At 39.2% G+C, this 24,319-nt stretch overlaps 1 protein-coding gene across 1 annotated transcript in view; it reads left to right on the forward strand.

The window, feature by feature from the left end:
- ADGRG4 (adhesion G protein-coupled receptor G4) overlaps positions 1-24,319 on the forward strand; it is a 115,896-nt gene that overhangs the window by 17,461 nt on the left and 74,116 nt on the right. Inside the window, 13 exon segments of the mRNA XM_043897377.1 lie at positions 1,804-2,418; positions 18,291-19,072; positions 19,166-19,200; positions 19,202-19,896; positions 19,899-20,006; positions 20,009-20,772; positions 20,774-20,881; positions 20,884-21,088; positions 21,091-21,352; positions 21,587-21,736; positions 21,738-21,898; positions 21,901-22,110; positions 22,113-23,409. Coding sequence (XP_043753312.1) covers positions 1,804-2,418; positions 18,291-19,072; positions 19,166-19,200; positions 19,202-19,896; positions 19,899-20,006; positions 20,009-20,772; positions 20,774-20,881; positions 20,884-21,088; positions 21,091-21,352; positions 21,587-21,736; positions 21,738-21,898; positions 21,901-22,110; positions 22,113-23,409 — 5,392 coding nt within the window.

Genomic DNA, 24,319 nt, shown 5'->3' on the forward strand with positions numbered 1-24,319 from the left:
TCTTCATAGAAGTTGAATAAACAGGATGACAATATACAGCCTTGATGTACTCCTTTCCCAATTTGGAACCAGTCTGTTGTTTCATGTCCAATTCTAACTATTGCTTCTTAAACTGCATACAGATTTCTCAAGAGGCAGGTCAGTTGGTCTGGTGTTCCCATCTCTTGAAGAATTTTTCACAGTTTGTTGTGATCCACACAGTCAAAGGCTTTGGCATAGTCAATAAAGCAGAAGTTTTTCTGGAACTCTCTTGCTTTTTCGATGATCCAGCAGATATTGGCAATTTGATCTCTGGTTCCTCTGCCTTTTCTAAAACCAGCTTGAACATCTGGAAGTTCATGGTTCACGTACTGTTAAAGCCTGGCTTGGAGAATTTTGAGCATTATTTTGCTAACATATGAGATGAGTGCAATCGTGCAGTCGTTTGAGCATTCTTTGGCACTGCTTTTCTTTGGGATTGGAATGAAAACTGACCTTTTCCAGCCCTGTGGCCACACCTGAGTTTTCCAGATTTGCTGGCATATTGAGTGCAGTACTTTCACAGCATCATCTTTTAGGATTTGAAATAGCTCCACTGGAATTTCATCACCTCCACTAGCTTTGTTCATAGTGATGCTTCTTAAAGTCCACTTGACTTCGCTTTCCTGGATGTCTGGCTCTAGGTGAGTGATCATACCATCGTGATTATCTGGGTCATGAAGACCTTTTTTGTATAGTTCTTCTGTGTATTCTTTCCACCTCTTCTTAATATCTTCTGCTTCTGTTAGGTCCATACCATTTCTGTCCTTTATTCTGTCCTTCATAGATCCTGCCAAATTGCCTGCCGAAAGACTGGACCAATGCACATGTCCTTCAGTAATGTTTGAGAACACACATCATCTCACTTAATCCTCAATCAATCTTGTAAGGCTGATAGGTAGGAGACTTATTTGGTGGTGACCCTGGGTTGTGCATTCATGCAACTTTGTGGCCCTAAATTCCCATTTTACTGAAGCAAACATTGACGCATTGGGAGATTAGGTTACTTGCTCAAAGTGACCTACCTGAAGAGCGTCAGAGCTGGGATTCCAACCCAGGTCGTCTGAGTCCAAAGTCAATGGCAACCAGGTCCATGGCCATCTTGAGCCTCTTAGAGCTGCTGCAGCCCTCTTAGTGAAGAAATGGTAGGAGGGAATCAGGTTGCACTCCGGGCAGTGCCACTGCACCCCTCCTGAATGCAAACAGAAGCCCTGCAGCTCCAGTGTTGTCCATCCTTCAGGCCCCTGTCAGTGCCTCAGTGAGAAGCCATCTCCAGAGGCAGAATAAATCAGGTAATTTGGATCAGCGAAAGGCATTGGAGAAATAAATTGCTGTTGCAATGTGAATATAATAAGGCAGTTAGGTAGATGGAAATGGTCATCTTTTGATTGTATGAGTGAGTATTATGTGCAGCAAATTTTAAGTCCGTGCTGCCTTTTCCTGGCCTCTCCCCACCACTAGCCATACACTTCTAACTGCCCCCTCCCCCAGATTGTTCAGTTGGTGTGTGCTGTGGCCTCTGGGAACACTAATCTAACTTTTCATTCTATCCCAGGCTAAATATAATTAGGAAGAAGCTCTTCTGCCAAAATAAAGTCACATGTCAAATAGAGGTGATTTTTTTTTTTATATCTACTCTTTCAGCTTATGTGCACCGGTATTGACTCATAATAGTCTTGTACAACCTGGATTTGACTCTATGGCTAAGGAAGATGTTAAAATTATTTTTTTTGCTTACTGAAATTTCATTTGTTTTCTCTTTTCCCTTCCCCCAAATGTGAACAGATGCACTCTCACTAAAAGGAAAAAGGCTGGATTTTTATGGCAAAGCTGACACATATGTAAGCCTGACCAACAATATTCCTGAACTAAGTCAATTCACAGTAGGCCTTGACCTGCGATTTGTGAGTGTCAAATCAAGTGATTGTATGGCTTTCTCCTACATTACTAATAATACTTTCCTGGGCAGAGAAGACATAGAACTTGAACTCTCGGGAGATCATCAGCAGCTAATCATGTACAAATTTGGCAAGACCTTTCACATCTGTTACCACCTGATTCCATTTCAGTGGCACACAGTATGGTTGGTATGGAGTGGTGTGAAAGGCAGATTAGAGCTCTTCCTGAATAAGAAAAGGATACTGATAATTATGGATCAACCACAAAACCTAGCGCCTAATAGGACTCTGGTTCTAGGACATTTTCTCAAGAAAGGTAATGACCAGGTTCAAGGCCTGGTTCCTAGGTTCACCAGCAGCTTGTGCTACTTTCAACTCTGGGACCACATCCTGGGAAATGAAGAGTTTATGAAGTGTCTGAACAGAAATGTGTTTAGTTGGGAAAAAGATGTTTGGCTCGTCAACAAGATCATTCCAACTATTGATGTGAAACTGAACTGCTGTGAGTAACTGATGAATTGTCTTTCTTAGCAAAGGTAGTGATGGTACAGAACTCTTCTGTTCGTTACTCTAAACAACCCACTCCTAGGCTCAGGTTCTGTCTTCCTCAGAGGGGCCTAAAGTAGCCCCAGTTTTGTCATTTTTCTTTTAACTTAAAGCAAATGTTATTTTCTGTTTTGTATTTTGATATGATTTCAAATTTACAGAAAAATCGCAAGAATAGGACAAAACATTTCTGTATATTCTCTACCCAACTTCACTGACTGTTCCAATTTCCTCATATGTTTTAACTTTCTCCCTCTCACTCTCCTTATTTTCCCCCACTCCACACACACACTCTCTCTCACACCCACCCCCTCACACACATACACACAAATTATTTCCTAATAATTTGAGATTAAGTTGCAGATATAAGACTTCATTTCAATCCCTTAGTATCTCGGTGTGTAATTCCCTGAGAATAAGGAAATTCTCTTACATAACCACAGTACAGTGGTCAAAATCAGGAAGTTTTACATTGATACAATACTAATATCTAATTCATAGTCCATATTGAAATTTATCCAATTGTCCTAATAATTTCTCTTGTTTTACTTGGTCCAGGATCCAATTCAGATCATACATTTGATTTAGTTATGAATCTTTACAGATTCTATCTGGAACAGATCCTTTGTCTTTCCCTGCCTTTCATGATGCCGATTGGTCTCATTACTGCTGATGGAAACTTTGATCAATTGTTTCTGATAATGACTGTTAGATTTCTCCACTGCAAAGTTACTATTTTTTTCCTTTGTAATTAAGTAATTTCCTGGGAGATATTTGGAAACTATGTCAATATCCTGTTCTTATTAAACTTTCACCCAGTAGTTTTATATCTATTGATGATTCATGCCTCAATCACTTATTATTATAGTGACTACAAAATGATGATTTTTAGAACTCCATCATTTTCCCTTATTTATTAGTTAGTATTCTATTGTGAGGAAGTGTCTTCTTCCACATTTACTTATTTATTCCTCCGGTTGTTTATATGTTTATATTAGCATGAACTCATGGACTCTTAGTTTATTCAACGGGTTACAGTCTGTCGCTATCTTTTAGTTTCATGCTCAGATTGGCCCAGATTTGGCCAGTGGGAGTCCTTCAATCTGGCTCTTGTGTCCTTTTGACACATTCCCATTATTTTTTGAGTACTTCCTTAGTTTCTAGCACAATATTAGTGTTAGAGGCTCATCTTGTACTTTTCCCACTCAGCCCAAGACTCAGCCATTTTACCAAAGAACCCCGATCCCTTTTAGTGGGAAATAATATTGGTAAACCAATTATTTTTTCTTTGAAAGCAATGGTGATGTGGGAGAACCATTTGGAATGAAACTCTTGTAAGAAACTTGGGTTTTTGGAATTACACATGTATTTCTTTCTTTCGAGTTTTAAGGAGGAAATTTAAGATTGTTTTTCTCTGGATGACCCCACTTCTCAAATCCAGTCTTCTCCATCATCGTCAGCAGCAGCCAAAGCGTGGGCAAAGTCATTGATAACAGCATACAGATAGAATTTTTTCTCATTTCCTGAAATGTTCATTTATTCTTAGAAGAATATTATTTACTGTTCTTATGGGTTTGGGAGGGGGTAGTGAGGGATTAGGGGCCATATCCTTGCCTAATAGGGCTTTTACTGACTCTGGAGATAGATTTTCACCAATGGTCTGGAAACTGTTTGAGTTAATGGCAGAGGCACATTCCGGAAGCTTTCTGTATTTCTTTGAGCTCAGACTAATACAAAGGAACAGGAGAGCTCTTCCTTTGAGCTACTACCTGAAGGCATTTGGTTTTTCTCTGTTGTAAAGGCTTGAAAATGAAAGTGAAAAGTCCAGGCTGGCTCTGCTTACAAAAACTGAGCTAGGGACTAGTAGGTTAAAGCTGAACAGCTCACTCAAAGCAGTTTCAAGTAACTTTGTCTTTGATGGAATGAACCAGAAGTATGGCTCTATTAAATCCATATACTTAGCGGTGGTCTTTGAAAGCCTAATCTGGCCAATGAATGGCAATGGTCTTTCCTACACTTTGCTGGTAAATGACTAAATCTAACTGAAGTGTTAAAGTGTTAGATGGCCCTCATTCATTTTGCTGTTTTGTACACTTTTTGATGTATAATCTATCCTCTTATTCTCATTAATTCCTGGTGGACATAGTATACAAATAATCCAATACAATGAACAAGCAAAAGAAAACACAACCTAAAATAGTTAAAGGAGTAGAAAATGTTATTTTTATTATTCTGGTGTCTTCAAATGTCCTTTTCAAACCTTACACCAGGGGTTTCTAACCTGAGGGGCAGAATGGCTTTGACGGGTGAGCAAAGTCCTTGAGATGGTATGCACCATGCTAAAAATGTAAGGTGAATTTTTCCCCCCGAGGACAGTCTGTAGTTTTCATCATATTCTAAAATAACATAATTGCTGCCTTTTACTGAGTCCTTGCTGTGTGCCAGGCACTTTATGGATGAGGAAAGAGAGGCTCTGAGAGTTTAAATAAATTGCTGAAGGTCACCCATCAAATAAGTAGCATAGCAGGGATTTGAACAAAGATCTGTCCTGTTGCAAAGCCATTCTTTTCACCCTCCACAGCTTGCAGGACTACCTCAAAGGAGTCTGTGGCCCCCCAAAATCTTATGAGACACTGTCTTAGAAGCTTCCTTTGAAGCGAATTGCTGCTGCTGCTAACCCACCTGGTTATCAGCTATGATCACTGCCTGCTCCCCACTGAAGGAAATGTAACACCACAGAATTTCTTCTACCTCCATGCTGCCATCTGACATCTGGGAAAAAGAGGGCAATTATCTGAATAAATAGAAGTGGTTACTACATGTCTAGCTTCAGCTTTTGCCTAATAAATTGCTATTTATGTTCCATAGAAAGATTATGACTTTTCAAAAATAAATTGTAATGAGCACATTACTAGGTTATAATTCTCAATAAACCTACTTATTCATAAATTGTATATGTATATATTTATATATTCATGAGAACAATGCTTTGGGGGAACATTTGCTGAAAACCATGAACACTACTTGAGTTTAATAAACAAGTATTCATTGTAGTTGTCGATATCTCAGGAATAAACAAAGGGTTTATTTTAATAAAGGTGTTTATTATTTAAGAAATAATAATCAAGGCAAAGTTGCTAATAATTAGTAATTTCATTTTAGAGTAGTTTTAAAGCATCAAAATCATTAGTAATTTCATTTTAGAGTAGTTTTAAAGCATCTCTTTATTTAAAAATATTATAAATGCGATACATATTGTGAATAAAATAAACTCAAATAATACAGAAGTACATTAAGTATACAGTAAAACCTACCCTGCATCCTCTCCACAGAGGTGTCATTTTTCTTTTAGAATTTTTTTCCTGTGGATTTATAATGTGTGTGTATAGTTTAAAAAACAAAAATAATATATGCATATGTACACATAGTTTTGCAATTTGATTTATTTTAGCTTAATATGATGGCCACATCAGATGTTTAGTAATATATCCACCTCATTTGTTTTGGGGTTTCATATTAATATATCCATTATATAGGTATGCTATAATTTATTTGACTAACTCACCATCAATGGGCCTTTAAATTGCTTCCAACTCTGCAGTTACAAATAATGCTACAGTGAATTTTCTTGTACACACATCTTGGTATACATGGGCTTGTAATTTCACAGGAAACATGATTAAAAGTACAATTTCAAGACAAAATGATATAAGCTTTTATGGTTTAAATTGATTTACCATTTTTGCTAGTTATTTTATTAAACTATTCATTAAAATTGATTCAGTTTTTAAGTTAAAAGTAATGACATGCATGGTTAAAATTCAAACAATGCATAAAGACATAAATTAAAAGTCTCCTTTCTCTTCAATCCCTTAGCCCAAGTCCTTCTCCCTAAAAGTAATGATTAATTTTTTTATATATCCTTGCAGAAACAATTTAAAACTGTGTTTCAGTGTAAATATTCTTCATTTTTCTTTTTCACATTTGAGATCATGACTATAAGCATAGTCCTCTGTATTTTTTTTTACATTTAATAGTATATTTTGGAGATATTTCAATATCAGAAAATATAGGGCTTTCTGATTATATACAATAGAGCTATGGTATAATTTATTCAATAATCTCCCTTTGAAGGACTTTTAAGTTGTTTCCAGGCTTTAGATGTGACAAAAGTCTAATGTATTTTTAAAAGGAATGGATGGTGACCGGAATTTCTTGAAGTGACAGTTAGGGACTGATCACAAGCTGAAATTCCTCTCTAGGTATATTGAGCATAATTTCCTAATCTCAGCTCAGACACATGATCCAACAAAGATTTGTTCTGACTTGGGAATGTATGAAGGTGAAGAGTCTTCCTAAAGGTATGTAGATTAAATCACTCAGTTAATGTATTTGAGAAATCCCTTCTTGGAAAAGAATAAAGTAACATGAACTGAGTCAATTCTGCGAAATCTACCCTATATCAAAGCATAAGGTCCTTGTGTGCATGAAGCTGTTGATTTGCTAAGATTTATTAATTAATCCATGGAATTCTCCAGCAAGAATACTGGAGTGTGTAGCCATTTCCTTCTCCAGAGGATCTTCCCGACCCGGGGATCGAACCCAGGTCTCCTGCATTGCAGGCAGATTCTTTACTGTCTGAGTCACCAGGGAAGCCCATTAATTAATCTAATGCTCCAGCTGTTTTGAATTACTTTATGAACTAACCATTCTTAAAATATGCAGAGATTGATTATATAGTTTACATACTATCTAAGACATTTGTCTAGCCCACTATTAAGCCTTCTGTCCAATTATCATCTCTGATAGGATGCTCTGATGGGCTCTTCTAGCTAAAAGGCGATTTGGTTTTGCCCCTGTACATCAATTCTCTGTGCAATACTCATTTTTCATCATGAAAGATAAGCAAGGGCTGTTTGAAGTTCCTTCAAACCTCCTTATTTGTATTCTCCTGCACAGAGTGACATTCGTCTATGGATTCAGAGATGGAAACTTCTAGCCTATCTCTCTCTCTCTATTGCAGGATTCATTTTTTGTGTCCTTGCCTGGTAACTGAATACAGACACCATTTTGAAAACAATTTTTTTCCCTCATCATCTTAAAGATGCTCATTTTGTATTTTTTCTAACCCATAGGCAGATGTGCCTGTGACAGTTTCTGGTCACCACTATCTCTCACAAATCTAATAAACACACTCTGAATTATATTTCCAGAGGTTGTGATTGAAAGAAAAATCAGATGTGAAATGTGGTCTAGAAAAATGCAAAGATTTAATATGAGGTGATATACCCAAATCACAAGCAGAATTTGGTACCTTAGCAAATGTTCTACTTAATATTCTGTTGGCAGGTACATCTGCAACAAAATGCCTCATGAATATTCAGCTACTCCATACCTCTGTCCTCTATCTCCCAGTGGTTACAATAATACAATTTGGTCTAAAGTGAAGGAGCAAATGACAATTAAGTCCACAGGCCTCTATGAATTAGTATGGATTATCACCACTTTAAAATACAGAGACAGCAAAACTCATGCAGGTCTTTTGTGCAAGTGATCTCTTGTTCACAAAAGGTGAATGAGATGAAACGCGTTCGTAAGCCCTTCAAAGACGGAGGCCACTCTTCATGGCTTCTGTGGTCTCTCCAGTACAAACGGACATTCAGTTATTGTTCAACTGCCTGCAGGGTGTGGACTTTTGCATTTGCTTCTTTTAATGAATTTTCATTGAGATAACTGTAGGTTCACATGCAGCTGGAGATTCCTTGTACACTTTGCCCAGTTTCCCCCAGTTGTAACATTTTGTAAAGCAACCAGAATATTGACCTGGACACAATACACTGATCTTATTCAGATTTCTCTAGTTTTACTTGTACTCATTTGTGTGTGTGTGTGTGTGTGTGTGTGTGTATTAAGTTCTATACAGTTCTATCACCTGTGTAGGCTTGCGTGTCCATCGCCACAGTCAAGATACAGAATGGTTAATGGTTTCAACACTGCAATGATCCATCATGTTGCCCTTTTATAAACACACCCACCTTCCTCCCTTTCCCCACATTTCTGCTTCTTGCATCCCTAACCTTTGACAATTACAAATAATCTGTCCTCTGTTTCTAAAACTTTGTCATTTCAAAAACATTAACAAATGGAATCATACAATATGTAGCCTTTAAGGATTTGTTTTTTAAAAGTTTATCTATTTATTTATTTGTATTTTTGGCTGTGCTGGGTCTTCATCGCTATGCAGATTTTTCTTAGTTGTGACAAGTGGGGGCTATTCTCTAGCTGCAGTGCATAGGCTTCACATTGTGGTGGCTTCTCTTGTTGCAGAGCATGGGCTCTAGAGTGCGTGGGCTTCAGTAGTTGCAGTACACAGGCTCAGTAGTTGAGGTTTGTGGGCTCTAAAGCATAGGCTCGATAGTTGTGGGACATGATGGGCTTAATTGCTCCACGGCATGTTGGATCTTCCCGGACCAGGGATCGAACCTGCATCTCCTGCACTGGCAGGCAGATTCTTTACCACTGAACCACCTGGGAAGCCCAGGATTGGCTTTTATTTTACTTAGCATCATTCTCTGGAGAGTCATCCAGGTTGTTGTGTTTATCCATAGTTCATTTCTTTCCACTGCAAAGTAAGATTCCATGGTGTGGATATATCACTGTCTAGCCATTCACCTGTTAAAAGGCATCTGGGATGATTCTAATTTTTTGCTATTACCAGAAAAACCCTCTGCTATGAGTATTTGTGTATAAGTTTCTGTGTGAGAATAGGTTTTTGTTTCTCTGGGATGAATGCCCCAAACTGTAATAGTTGAACATTTAGTTTTATATGAAATTGTCAGATTGTTTGCCAAAGTGATTGTACCATATTCTATTCTGCCAGCAGTGTATGAATGGTCCAGTTTCTCTGCATTCTTGTCAGCATTGAGTATTGTCACTGTTTTTCAATTTTAGCCATTCTGGTAAGTCTGTAGTGATGTCACATTGTGGTTTTAATTTGCATTTCCCTGATGCCTAAGAATGTTGAACCTCTTTTCCTGTGATTATTTGCTATTTATATAACCTCTTCAATGAACTATTCATGTCTTTTGCCTATTTTCTCTTTTTTTAAAAATTAAAGTATAGTTAATTTACAATGTTGTGTTACTTTCAAGTGTACAGCAAATTGATTCAGTTATACACATATATATTCTTCTTCAGATTCTTTTCCATATAGATTATTACAAGATATTGAGTATAGTTTCCTGTGCTAAACAAGTCCCTATCGTTTAGCTATTTTATATGTAGTAGTGTGTATATGTTAATCCTGAACTCCTAATTTATTCGCCATTTTTAAATTGGATGTATTTACTGTTGAGTTTTGAGAATTCTTTATATATTCTAGTCTTTTGTTGGACATATGTTTTGCAAATCTTTTCTACTAATCTGTAGATTACTCTTTTATCCTTTTCACATGGGCTTCCACAGAGCAAAAGCTTTTAGTTTTGATCAAGTATAATCTATTATTATTCTTTTTGTGGATCATGCTTTTGGTGTCAAGTCTAAGAGCTCTTTACTTTGTATCAATTTTGTATCCTCCCACCTTAATAAACTCACTTTTAAGTTTCAGGAGACTTTTTTTTTTAGTTTTCTTGAGGTTTTCTGCATGGACAAATCACTTAATCTGCAATGCCTACTATTTCTTTTCCTTTTTTATTGGAGTGCCTCTAACTTGCCATACTATTTATGTTGAATAAGAGTGGTGAGAGTTGACATCCTTGCCTGTTTCCCAGTGTTAGTGGGAAGACATTCAGCCTTTCACCATTATGGGTGATGTTAGCTGTAGGTTTCTTGGTGATCTTTATCGAGTTAATAGAAACACCTTCCATTCTGAACTTGCCAAGATATATTTTTTCATGCATGGATGTGGGATTTTGTCAAATGAATTTTCTGCATCAATTGAACAGGTTTGCTAGACCATTCTAATTAATTACTAGACTTAGAGTTTGAAAAGATCTTTAATTCCCATGATTCTTGGTTAAAAAGCTACTGACATGATTAGATCGACTCTATTTGGGATATGAGTGATTATTCAAGGAATATTGTTTCAGTTCAGTTCATTTCCATTCCGTCGTTCAGTTGTGTTCAACTCTTTGCGACCCCATGGACTGCAGCATGCCAGACTTCCTGTCCATCACCAACTCCCAGAGCCTACTCAGGTCCATCGAGTCGGTGATGCCATCCAACCATCTCATCCTCTGTCATCCCCTTCTCCTCCTGCCTTCAGTGTTTCCCAGCATCAAGGTCTTTTCAGATGAGTCACTTCTCATCAGGTGGCCAAAGTACTGGAGTTTCAGGTTCAGCATCAGTCCTTCCAATGAACATTCAGGACTGATTTCCTTTAGGATGGACTGGTTGGATCTCCTTGCAGTCCAATGGACTCTCAAGAGTCTTCTCCAACACCACAGTTCAAAAGCATCAATTCTTCAGCACTCAGCTTTCTTTATATGGTCCAACTCTCACATCCATACATGACTACTGGAAAAACCATATCTTTGACTAGACGGACCTTTGTTGGCAATGTAATGTCTCTGCTTTTTAATATGCTATCTAGGTTGGTCATAGCTTTTCTTCCAAGGAGCAAGAGTCTTTTAATTTCATGGCTGCAGTCACCATCTGCAGTGATTTTGGAGCCCAAGAAAATAAAGTCTGTCACTGTTTTCATTGTTTTCTCATCTATTTGTTATGAAGTGATGGGACAAGAGGCCATGATCTTCGTTTTTTGAATGTTGAGTTTTAAGCCAGCTTTTTCACTCTCTCTTTCACCTTCATCAAGAGGCTCTTCAGTTCCTCTTTGCTTTCTGCCATAAGGGTGGTGTCATCTGCATATCTAAGGTTATTGGTATTTCTCCCAGCAATCTTGATTCCAGCTTGTGCTTCATTCAGCCTGGCATTTCGCATCATGTACTCTGCATATAAGTTAAACAAACAGGGTGACAGTACACAGCCTTGACATACTCCTTTCCCAATTTGGGACCAGTCCGTTGTTCCATGTCCAGTTCTAACTGTTGCTTCTTGATCTGCATGCAGATTTGTCAGGAGACAGGTAAGGTGGTCTGGTATTTCCACCTCTTTAAGAATGTTCCACAGTTTGTTGTGATCCACACAGTCAAAGGCTTTGGCATAGTCAATAAAGCAGAAGTAGATGTTTTTCAAGATGTTCGTTTAAACAGAAACAACAAGATTGTTTCAGGGCATGGCTATAATTTGGGATTCCCAATGGGTTTCAATGCCAAGGCTTGCAAGGTGTCTTCATGTTTTGGTTTAGCACTTTGATGATCTCTTCTAAAGTTTGTATCTGACTGTTCTGGGTGATTGCTTTCTGTTGAGCAGTTCAGCATCTGCACAACCTGGCTTTTATTATTTAAGTTTGCCAACCCTTGATTCTTTTAGATAGAGTCCCTTCTTTCTCCAGGGTTTGTGGTTTTCTGTGTAAATTGAGGGCATGCACTTATGGGTACTGGATAACTGAAGCACCAGCGTACACTGTCTTATTTCTTCTCTACATATTTCACCTGTGGAATTCTCATCTTCTCAACACTACACCTCTTTGGGCCTAATCTCTAAGTGAGGGGATTGAATACAATCTCCAAGGCAGTTCTAAAATTCTGTGATTTAATTATGGAAGACTTGAGTCTTTACTAAAAACATTTCATCTGAAAGATTCAATGGGATTTGTTTGCTGAAATATACAAATCCAGGTTTTAAGTTAAAATGTGTGCATGTGTGTGTGCTCAGTTGCTCAGACTCTTTGCTACCCCATGGACTGCAACCCACCAGGCTCCTCTGTCCATGGGATTTCCCAGGCAAGAACACTGGAGTGAATTGTCATTCCCTTCTCCAGGGGATCTTCCTGACCCAGGGACTGAACTCCTATCTCCTACGTCTCCTGCATTGGCAGGTGGATTCTTTACCACTGAGCCACCTGGGAAGCCCCTAAGTTAAAATGAAAGTTGCATTATTTCCTAAGCGATATCTGGTACTTAAAATGCCACCTGCTTGGCAATTTTGTTCAACTCATTTGTCTTTCTTTTTCTCAATCTTTTGCTTCTTTTTGAGATGCTTACAAGAAGTGTTAATAACAATTAACATCTATAGCTCAGCCCTCTCTAGATAAAAATACCATGCCTAATTCCCATCCTCTGTGTTCTGAAAGAGTTTCCCATTACTTGTTAAGGGTTTCTGTAACAGTGCTGCTTGAATGCTGCATCAAAGAACATAACTTAGGCTTTTGTGGTATTTAGTGTTTTATTGTTTTCCTAAAAGTGAATGCAGCTCAATCATTAATCATTTGTTAAGGAATGCGAATTGTGAACCCTTCTCTCAATAATTAGTGCATTCATGGGGAGTGATTCAGGCCCTGGGATGCCACACTCCTCCAATGTGATATAAGTGACACTTTAACAGGTTTGCTAAGCCAATTGGCTGTGATAAAGCCATCTGTAAAAATGGGAGCCAAGATCCTGACAATTCTTTTACTTGCAGTTATGGTCAAATCTGAAGGCAGAAAGCTTGAAATAAATATTGTGCTGTTATAGCTTGATAGGATGTGAATCTCTGATAATTGAAACAATGTTGAAAATTGAGTAAAAAGTATTTCTTATACCACTTTGTTTTCTTTTTATAAATGTGTGAACTTTTCAACTGATCTATACAGCTAGTTGCAGGTTTCTGATCACCACTCATTCTATTTGCTGATGACCACAGAATCTCAAAGAACATCCCACACACATCTCAGAATTTCTGTACATGCAAATTAAAAGCAATTTTAATGCCTGAGACAGTGAAATAAGTTAGTAGGTTGTCTACCACAATAGTTATTCCTACGTCATAGATGTTGTGCTTCCTAGGTAGATTTGAAATGATAATTTCCCAATGGTAAATATGCATGATTTCATTTTGGGTGATTTGAACTGCAGAAAAATTATGACTCAGTCTTGAGTTTTACTATGCACCATTTTCACTTAGATTTTCCACCATCATTCCAAATTCCCCTTATCCAAGCCTGAAGTGGGTGTTTTCCTTCTGAGTAAGGCTGCTCTCCCAATTTTCCTAGTTCTATAAATATCACCACAGTTCTCCAATTAGTTCAAAAGCAGAAGTTAAGTTCTCTGAAACTTCTCTATCTTCATTTCTTAAACCTCTTTGCTAATATATCCTGTCAATTCTTCCTTTCCAATAGCTGTAGGATTGGGATTTCCCACACTACTCTCATCTCATTCCAAACCTTCATCATTTCCACTTGTCCAGTTAGTTAGCAAATATATATTGGACATCGACCATGTGATGGGCCCTGTATTAGGCACTGGGGATGCAATGGTGAGTGAGAAAAGAAAGATGAGGTCCCTACCCATACAGTGTAGTGAGAAAGACAGATATTAATAAGCACACATGCACACATGTAAAACTGCATCTGTGACAAGTACTATGAAGAAGAGGTATGAGGGATATCATAAGAAGGTTGTAATAAGAGCCTAGAATAGATTGGTTTGACTCAGTCATCGAGGCAAAAGAAGGTAGGCTTCCTTGAAGAAGTGATGCATGAGTGAGATCTGGAGGATGAATAGATGTTAATCAGATGAAGAAGGGTGGGAAGATCATTCTAAGTAGAAGTAGCAGCATATGCAATGTTTTTGTGGTGGGAAAATAATGCCAAGTATTAGAGGATTAAAATGAGGCTGATGGGCTAAAGCCCAGAAAACAAGGGAGAAATCTAGTACAAACTGAGAATGAAGAGGTAGGTGGGAACAAACCATGCATAGTTTATTTAAACTCTGCTAAAATTTTTAAAAAATACTTTATTTATGTATTTATTTAGCTGCCTCTGCTTTTAGTTGTGGCACGTGGGATCTTGACTGCAGCGTCTGGGATCTTTCGTTGTGGTGTGTAGACTCGGTAATTGCAGTTCACGGGCTTAGCTGCCTTGCCACATATGGGATTTTAGCTTCCCAACCAGGGATCAAACCCCCATCCTCTTCATTGCAAGGCAGATTCTTAACCACTGGACCACCAGGGAAGTCCTGAAATATTTTTCTCTTTTAATCCTATGAGTAACACAAGGCCAATAAAGGGAGCTAAGTATGTGAAGGTGTGTGTGTGTGTGTGTGTGTGTGTGTGTGTGTGTGTGTGTGTGTGTGTGTGTGATACATGATCAAATTTGCATTTCAAAAAGATCATTCTGATCGTATTATGGAACAGATTGGAGGAGCACCAAGAATGAAGGCAGAATCTAGTTGGGAAGCTACTGTCATAGTCTAGGTGAGAAATTGATGGTGGCTTGGGCACAGTGATAAGTGATAATGATGGAGAAAAAGATGGAATCAAGAGATGTTTAGCAGGTAAGATCCATGGGACAAGATTATGAGTTGGCTATAGCAGATGAAAGAAAATGAAGGAGACAGAGGGAGAGAGTTTTGACTTGCACAGTGTAATGTATGATGATGTCATTCACTGAGGGGATACTGAAAGAGGACCCAGTTTGGAGAGAGTTCAGATTGGGGCATATTGAGTTGAGGTGTTAATGAGATATATATGCAAGAGATGATGTCAAGTGAGCAATTGGTTATATAAGTGTGGAGTTTGGAATAGAGATCTGGTGTAGAAATATAACTTTGAGATTCATCTGTGCATTGGTGTAAGTTGGAATCCAAGGTATGAAGAAACCATAGAGTGAGAAGAAAAGAGGTGCTGGGACCGATCCCTGGGGAACCCTGATATTTAATGGCCAGGTAAAATAATGTATGTCTGCAAAGGTGATAGTCAGAAGGAGTGGCCAGAGAAGTAGGAGAAAAACCAAGAGTGCATTATGTCTCAGAAGTCAATTAAAAGAGTATTTTAAGAGGGAGGGAGTGGTCAACGTTATCAAAAGCTGTTGAAAGGTCAAGTAAGATGAAGACTGACAAAGTATTCATAGTATTTGTCTACATGGTGGCCACCGGTGGCCTTAGTGAGTGCTGTTCAGTTGAATGATGATGGCAGAAGCCAGCTTACTATGGGTGAAAGAATGGGTCAGGGGAGCATGGAGATAGCCAGTACAGCTAAACTTTTTAAAGATGTTTATTATTAGTTTTATTTTATTTTATGGCTGCACTGCATGGCATGCAGGATCTTAGTTCTTCAGTGACAGTGAAGTTGCTTAGTCGTGTCTGACTCTTTGCGATCCCATGGACTGTAGCCTACAGTCCCATGGCCTTTGGGACCATGAATTTATGAAATATTCATTCATCCTCCTATATGGCTCTGTCCAGCAGTGCTTGTCTGCTCAAGTGCAGGTAGAGTGGATGGCTGGGTTGGTGGGAGTGAGGTGGGGAGGAGGACTCTATCAGTGTTCTAAAAAGTCTCCCTGCCCTCAGTATCTTCCCATTCCTACCCATCCTGTACACTGCCATAGAATTCATTTTCCTTAAAGACTAAGTTCTAAGTGTTAGTCGCTCAGTCGTGTCCAACTCTTTGCGACCCCATGGAATGTAGCCCACCAGGCTCCTCTGTCCATGGAATTGTCCTGGCCAGAATACTGGAGTGAGTTGCCATTCCCTTCTCCAGGGGATCTTCCTGACCCAGGGATTGAATCCAGGTCTCCTGCATTTCAGGCAGCTTCTTTACCATCTGAGTCACCTTTTAAAATTTACTTTTTATCAACTTAATCTCCTTGTTCAAGAATTTACATCTTTGCAAATGGTATAGTGATTAAGACCATAGGTGATAGACCTCCAAGTGTGAGCTTGAGCAACTCATGTAAAGATTCTGCCACTCAGTTTCTTCAACTCTAAAATGTGGTTAATTGTGATATCTACCTTATAAGGTTGTTAGGTGCATTAAATAAGAGAGCAAGTAGCACAGTGCTTGGCTTGTAGTAAGTAAAGCTGCTATCTTACCTTCTTTTATCTGTCTGCCTATCCATCCTAGTCTGACATTCTTTTGCACCCCTATCCAGCATACTCCCTTCCAGTTAGACTGATCCTTTCAGTGCCTCTGTATTCATTGCTGTGTGACTTTACTTTCACTATCCAAACCCTATAATTTCTCAAAAGGCCCACATCTTCTAAAAAAAAAAAAAGCTTCCTCATTCCTCAGAGCTAGTGCACTGATTGCCCTTTGTATTGGGTTGGCCAAAAAGTTCACCTGGGTTTTCCTGTAACATCTTATGGAAAAATCCAAACAAACTTTTTGGCCAACTCATTACTTTAGAGATGTGAAACCTGAGTATATTCCATTGCTCACTTTATTATCAACTGTATTATTTCATTGTGTTTTTACTGTTTTGTTTTTAAAATATTATGTTACATTTTGTCTAAAAACATTTCAGTAATATAAGATTTCCCAATAAAATATGAGCTCTCTGAGGGAAAAAGTCATGTCATAAACTCTATACATTTCTCACAGAATCTACAATAGTATTTACAATACTTGTTCAATTTGATTGACTTGAATTGAGACATAAGATAGCCTCCAGTGGTCTTCAAAGTGGGGTGCACAATTCTAGGAAGTATACAGATAATACATTAGAGTACAGGAAGAAAATATTGTGAAGTTTCTATTTATTTTATCATTCTTTTGACATATTTTGACTATGTTTGTAATGTACATATTGTAAATTTATTATATATTATATATATACATATTATTTGTAAATATACATACATAAATGACATATGTTCAAGAAATTTTAATCTTGGTGTCCCAGATCAAAACATTTTTAATCTACAGTATTGAGATGAATATAAGCATTTGACAACAGTTAATCATTTTTGAGCACTTACTGTGCCCCAGGTGCTATGCTAAGAGTTTTTACATGCATTAACTCAATTCTCAAAACAATTTAAAAAAATCTTTATTTATTTGGCTGTGTTGGGTCTTAGTTGTAGCATGCTCAGTCTTTGTTGCAGCATGTGGGATCTTGTTCCCTGACCAGGGATGGAACCCAGGCCCCATGCATCGGGAACTCTGAGTCTTATCCACTGGACTACCAGGGAAATCCCCTCAAAACAATTTTTTAAGGTCAGTGTTATTATCTCTTATTAGAAAGGAGGAAAGTGAAGCACAGAAAGGTAAACTAACTAGTCCAAGATTACATAATGAATAAGTGAGGGAACCATGATTTAAAAATACATCTATTTGAATCCAAAGCCGGTCCTCTTTTTTGGAAGAATTAAAGACATAATCCAACTTCAGTAATAGATACAGGACTATTCAAAGTTATCTATTTCTTCTTAAGTGAGTTTTGATAACTTGTGTCTTTCAAGAGATCGATTCATTTCCAAAGGTAATCCTCTTAATCAGTGTGCTACCATGCATCCCTCTGTTAGGAATGCCTGTGTGTGTTTTTTTTTTTTTTTTTTTAATGAAGATAGCATGGAATGGATGTCCTTCTACTTGTTACTTAACTTGGAAAGTAGAAAGTCATCTTAAGAAAAACCAGGTATATTTGACCCTTGAACAAGGGAAAATGAGGAACGTCAACCCTCCAGAGCAGTGAAAATTCCATTACAACTTACAATTGGCCTTCTGTATCTGTTGTTTCTCCATATCTGCTGTTCCACATGTGAGGATTCAACCAACCGTGGACTGTGAATTACTGTAGTTTGTACTATTGGAAAAAAAATCCATGTGTAAGTGGACCCACACAGCTCAACCCCTGTTATTAATGGTCAATTGTAACCACATGGTTTGATTTATATCTGATAGTCATTTCCTCTTAAGAACATGAAAAGCCATTATAAAGCTCTTTCTTAAAGAATCCTTTCTGACTTCTAAAGTTGAATCCAAACTAACATATGCTTTGTAATTTTTCAGTTCTTTCTGAAAATATAATAATTCAAGAAACAAGTACCACTCTTTCACAACAAATAGACTTGAAAACTCCATCCCAAGTTACTGGACTAAAACCGCAAAAGACTGCATATTCTTCTACAGTGGTGTCTAAAAGCATGCCTGTATTTGAAACTGATTATACAACTCGACTGTATTCCAATACAACATCTCCACCACTGAAAACAATGACTGCACCAATTTTTTAAAAGACTTCCATAGCTGAGACAGCTACATTCGTAGCAGACCTTTTGTCTAAATCAGCAGCCATTGCTCTGTCTACCAAGAGTACCTCCGTAGGCCCTACTACCAATTCCATGAACGTAACTAAATCCCCATCTTCAGAGAGCACAAGGACAACCAAAATGGCTGAATCCATTGCTACTGAGACTTCTCATCCAGTGGTAGCTACTAATTTCCTGTACACATCTAGATTTACCAACAATTCAATTGTATCCAAACCTTCAGTAACTGGCTCTCAGTCGGCTGTTATGAGGACAGCATCTTTATTCTCACCTGTTGAGTCAACATCCATGTCTACAACATTTTGGCCCAAACACAAATCCACAGGTATTGGGGCACTCCCTATTGCCACAGCTAGCCAGGAGTTTCCTGCATCTACAGCTGCTGGAAATGTATGTCAGTCCACAGTGGATCTGACTTCAACTACAGCTACTCCCTTTGGGACTGCGTCAACACTGCCACCTGAGTCTGTGCTTATCTCCACAGCTGTTTCAATGAATTCTGTATTTCCTAGAAATCAGACAGCCCAGGGACGGGGGAGCCTGGTAGGCTGCCGTATATGGGGTCACACAGAGTCGGACATGACTGAAGTAACTTAGCAGCAGCAGCAGCAGCAGACAGCATCCACATTGGCCACAACTGATATGGAAATACCTAGTTTATTCAACTAGGTCTATTGAGATGACACCTGTGCTAAGAACAGTTGAAACAGAATCACCATCTACAAATTTCCAGGCTGACTCTTCACCCACAGTGGAAGACGCAATATCTACCTTCATACTAAAAGAGGTCTCTTTTGTGGCACTTTCTTTCAGGACATCTTCTCCATTCACCAGAGCTCAGAGTGTACAGTCTGTTACTGATGTTGAGATGACACATACAGCCTTGACTCCTGGGAAAACACTTGCACCTACAGTGGCTGAAACTCTATTTTCCTCCACAATCACTGGGCCAGTATATGCACTGAATATACCCACAGGTGGTGAAAACATGCTTCCTCTGATTTCTACTAGATCAGCTTCCACATCCAAGGAATCAACAAGTGATGAGGGTGACCATCTATTCTCCACAAATGAGATCACTTGGACTTCCAGGCCAGATCAGACCTTGTTGACATCAGTGTTAAATGGGAGTACTTCTAATACAGAGCAGTCATCCACAACTACTAATATTATCATCCAACCAGAAGCATCCACAGAGAGCAAGGCCACCACTATTGCTAATACTACTACAGACAGATATACAACAGTTCTATCCAAATTGACATCTCCATGGCTCACTAATTTCTCCACAGTTTCTGGAGTCACATCTGTAACCAAACTGCCTGAGTCTAAATTTAGCACCTTACTACTAAAACCACCCCTGCATCCACAGTACTTGGAAATGAACTTCTTTCAACACCAAGGGAGACAGTTGTTCCACTTGTAGATAGAGTATCTACCCTTGCTGATGTGGAACCAATTTTTCTACTGAAGAGAGTGCTTCTGAGAACACACAAACACAGACAAATGGTATAATTGCATTTGGAGAGACAACAGTCCCCGTTCCAGACTCTGCAATGACACAAAGATTCATTGCTACTGTGACAAGGAAAGAAACAACTTCCCATTATCTTGAGAGAAAATCGGCTCTAGCAGTGACAACCAAGGTTTCTCCATTTGCAACAATGCTGGAAGCAACAGATGAGTTTATTTCCCCCTTTCTTGATGCAGAGAAGCTGACTACCCAATCGGATAATACAGCAACTGCTGAGGTGAAAGAAAGTTGATTTTCTACAAAATCAATGAAAACAACACCTAAGAGTTCATACAATGAAACTATGGATATCTTTAATTCCACCTACATCTACATAGCACCTTGGACTTCAGAAACTCCACCTGAGGGGAATCCAGCTCCATCTCCCACTTCTGGGAGCACACAGACTCCATCTACCTCAACCTCAAGTAACACAGTAGAGGCCCATGTTTCAGAAATGTCTACTGGTCTTGGGAAAACAGTATTCCCTTCACGAGCTCTGACAATTACCACACTTTTGTCTCCTGAGACAGGGAGCATGAGTGCCCTCTCAGTATATACTCCCAGGACTGAGAAAAAGATAGTAAGCACCACCTCTGTGACTCACTCTTTCTCACACCGCCAGGACACTTCCTTTGTAGATACCGTAACTTCCGGGACAACCAGGATATCAAATCCTATAAACAATAACACAACCTTTTTATACTTGCTTTCACCCACCTAGGACTCAGCCCGAGGTGTCTTCAGTTGCCCCTCTCATTTCTGAAAGCACACAGACTTCCCTTGAGTCCCCATCTCTTTCCATAGCTCGGCAGTATCTAGTGCCAATTTTATAGCTGTGTCTACTGACAGGATCACTACAGCCCTTTCTGCTTCAAATGTATCTATAGCACTTCTTGGGAAAACTTCTATGATAATGTCCATTCCTACCTACTAGATGTCCTCACGGCAAGTTAGAGTCACTCCCCTGACCTCTAAAAGTGTTTTGGGCACTCCCACTGTACTAATGACTGGATTTTCTAAAATGGACATTCAGATTGTTTGAAAAGCACCTCTGTAGCCACTTCTGGGCTGGGGTCTGAGATGTCCTCAATGTCAGTTAGTGTCTCTGCTTTTCCACCTCTTACTGTTTCTTCTGATGCTTCCACAACAGGTGGGTCATTCTATACTTCGTCTTCAGTTACCCCCAGGCCTTCTATGACCATGCAAACATTGTCATTAGATGTCACACCTTTGACATATGCTGGGTCTGCTTCAAAAAGCACAGTGACTTCCGTTGGTTTCACTACTTCAGAAATAACTAAAGTCTCCTGCACTGTGCTCAGGGCTGGTGCACTGGGAAGACCCAGAGGGATGGGATGGGGAGGGAGGTGGGAGTGGGGATCAGGATGGGGAACACATGTAAATCCATGGCTGATTCATGTCAATGCATGGCAAAAACCACTACAATGGTGTAAAGTAATTAGCCTCCAACTAATAAAAATAAATGAAAAAAATTTATTTCACATGTTAAAAAAAAGAAAAGAAATAACTAAAGTATCATCCAGCATCACACCTACATCCTCCCCAGCAGAGCCAACTTTTCCCTCTGGGAAAACCATTCCAACCACTATCATGGCTGGGACCGTGACTCCATTCATAGGCATCCTTGTCTCTCCCCTACTCATTTCTAAGAACTGAAGCTATTTCTTCCATTCCAAAGACCACATTTTCATCATTTCTATCAACAGCCCAACAATCATCACAAAGATATCAGGCCACCACTCTGGGCATATTCCCTGGGATTACTAACAGCTCTCTTTCAACTGTAAGCAGTGGTAAAGTAATAGCTCTCACAAATACTCCAGAACTGCTGCCCCTGAAAGTGTGCTTTCATCTACTCTGGAAAATCTCCACGCTTCCTTGAATATTCAAATTTCCCCACCTTTGACTGGCTTTAAGAGCACTCCTGGATCCACAAAAAGTGTAAAAACCACCATTTATCATTCTTCAAATACAGAAAAGAAGACTTCCTCATCAGAAAATACTTCAACAGCTGAACTGACAAAGGTGCCATGTCTGTGAATACACCTGTTTCATACCCTCCCTGGATTCCATCCGGGTCAACTTCACCCTCTTTGACATCAGTTCTTGTTTCACCTCAAAGTACTGAAGCCAAGTTCTCTACTCCAAAGACTTCTCTTCCTCCTATGTCCCAAACGGTTGAATTTCCAGTTCTGCAAACAAGAACCACATCTAGTAACACCCAGTCTCTGCTTTTGACTTCCTGGAACACACCCACAGCTGAAGATTCTCAATTTTCAGCTTCTACCACTGCTTATGTACCTACATCCAACAAGAAGCAAACAGAGAGTCCTTACGTTAGTACAGAGTCTTTGTCAACATTCCCAGTCTCTCAGACTGGTCTTGTACCTGGAGATGTAATGGCAATGTCATCAATTTCCACAACAGGAACTCTTCCTACCTTGGGGATGTCTGAGAGCCCTTCATTATCAATATCTTCAAAATCTATCCCTGTTACTTTGGCTGACATTAAGCACACATTTGAGAAGACAACCACATCTGTAACTCCTGGGACCACACTCCCATCAAATATTTCTGATGCTGCTTCAGAATCTATCATTTCAAAGGCTTCTACTTCACCCATGCTGACTTGGATCTTATCTAGTCTTCCTTCAGGTTCACCTCTGGCAACTAGATCCAATACTCACATTATATCTTCCTCTCCAGAAGAGGTATTAAAATCCACATTTCTGACTTCTGACATAACACCAACACACCCACTCACTAACTTTACAATAGGACCCTTTGCTGGTGTAAGTGCTGTACTCATCGAAACCACCCCTACACCTACAGTGGGCGGTATCACTGCGGGTTTCCCAAGTCCTTTCCCTGTGTCTATAAAAATCACAGATGACAGTACCTACATTTCCAAATCTTCTGGAGCATCTTCCAGAATCACTGTGACTGCCAACTCCAGGACTGTGCCTCAAGCTCCATCCTTTAGCAGAATGAGTAAATCACCTCCAGTTGACCATACTCCATCTGTTGGTGCCATGTTTCTACCTAGCCCTACAACAACATCTGCATGGAGCAGAATCCCAGCTGCACCAGCACCCACTACCCTAGTTCTTCCTAAGCCCACACAGGAGTCCCTTCTAAATATAGCCGCCACTACATCCACTGCTACTGGAGCCCCATTTCCGCTCATCTTCACTGGAGTAACACTTCCTTTTACAGCAAATGTGTCCTCATTACCTTCTTCCTCTCTTGAGACAGGCTGGCTGGACTCCACACCTTCCTTTTTATCTACCGAAACTTCGACTTTACCTATTGCCGTTAAGTCCAAAGGTATGTTCCGCAATGGATGTGGCATAATAGAATGTATGCACAATGGGATATGTGTTCTTTTTTTTATATATATTAAGTCTGTTTATATTAAATTTGTCCTCTGAACACACAGACCTACAAGTGCATAGTTCTAAGGTCTTCAACTATAATAGTCCTCACTGAATTTGGACTTTTTTCCTCCCAGTCATATCTGTATGGTAATTTTGGTATGTTAGTATACTCAAAAACACATCCTAGAATTCTCTTGGAAACAAAATGTTAATTAATGAACTTGAGGTCTCTGCTTCACTATCTTGATATGAGTTCTTATTATGGAAGAGATTCAGATGTCATTTCATCTGAGTCTCAAGGGTTGATGTGATTTGTAAAGATCTTTGAGGCTCTAAGATTCCATGATGGGTCAACCTGACGTACAATATTTGCTGGCTTTAAGCAGAAAGTCAAACAACTTGAGACTTTTTAAGTTGTAAGACTAAAGGAAATGGGGCAGTAGAAGCAGTTTTAGAACCTCTGTTGGAGGAGAAATGATCCTCTAGAATATTCATCTTCTATTACATAATTTACACAAGTAAAGAATACCAGTGCAAGAAACTGGTAGAACAAGTATTAATACTATTAGATCAACTGCAGATCAACTGATCCTCCTGGAAAATGAAAGTGAAGTCACTCAGTCGTGTCTGACTCTTTGTGACCCAGTGGACTGTAGCCCATCAGACTCCTCCTTTCATGGGATTCTCCAGGCAAGAATACTGGAGTGGGTTGCCATTTCCTTCTCCGGGATATGTGTTCTTAAAGAGAGCCAATTCTCTGAAGGCAGAAAGGGCAAAAGAAGGGTACAAGTGTTTCTTCTCTCCTTCAGACAGTATCTACAGTGGGTACCTTATTCCAAGCACAATTCTCTTGCC

Source organism: Cervus elaphus, chromosome X (assembly GCF_910594005.1).
Source record: "Cervus elaphus chromosome X, mCerEla1.1, whole genome shotgun sequence".
NCBI lineage: Eukaryota > Metazoa > Chordata > Mammalia > Artiodactyla > Cervidae > Cervus > Cervus elaphus.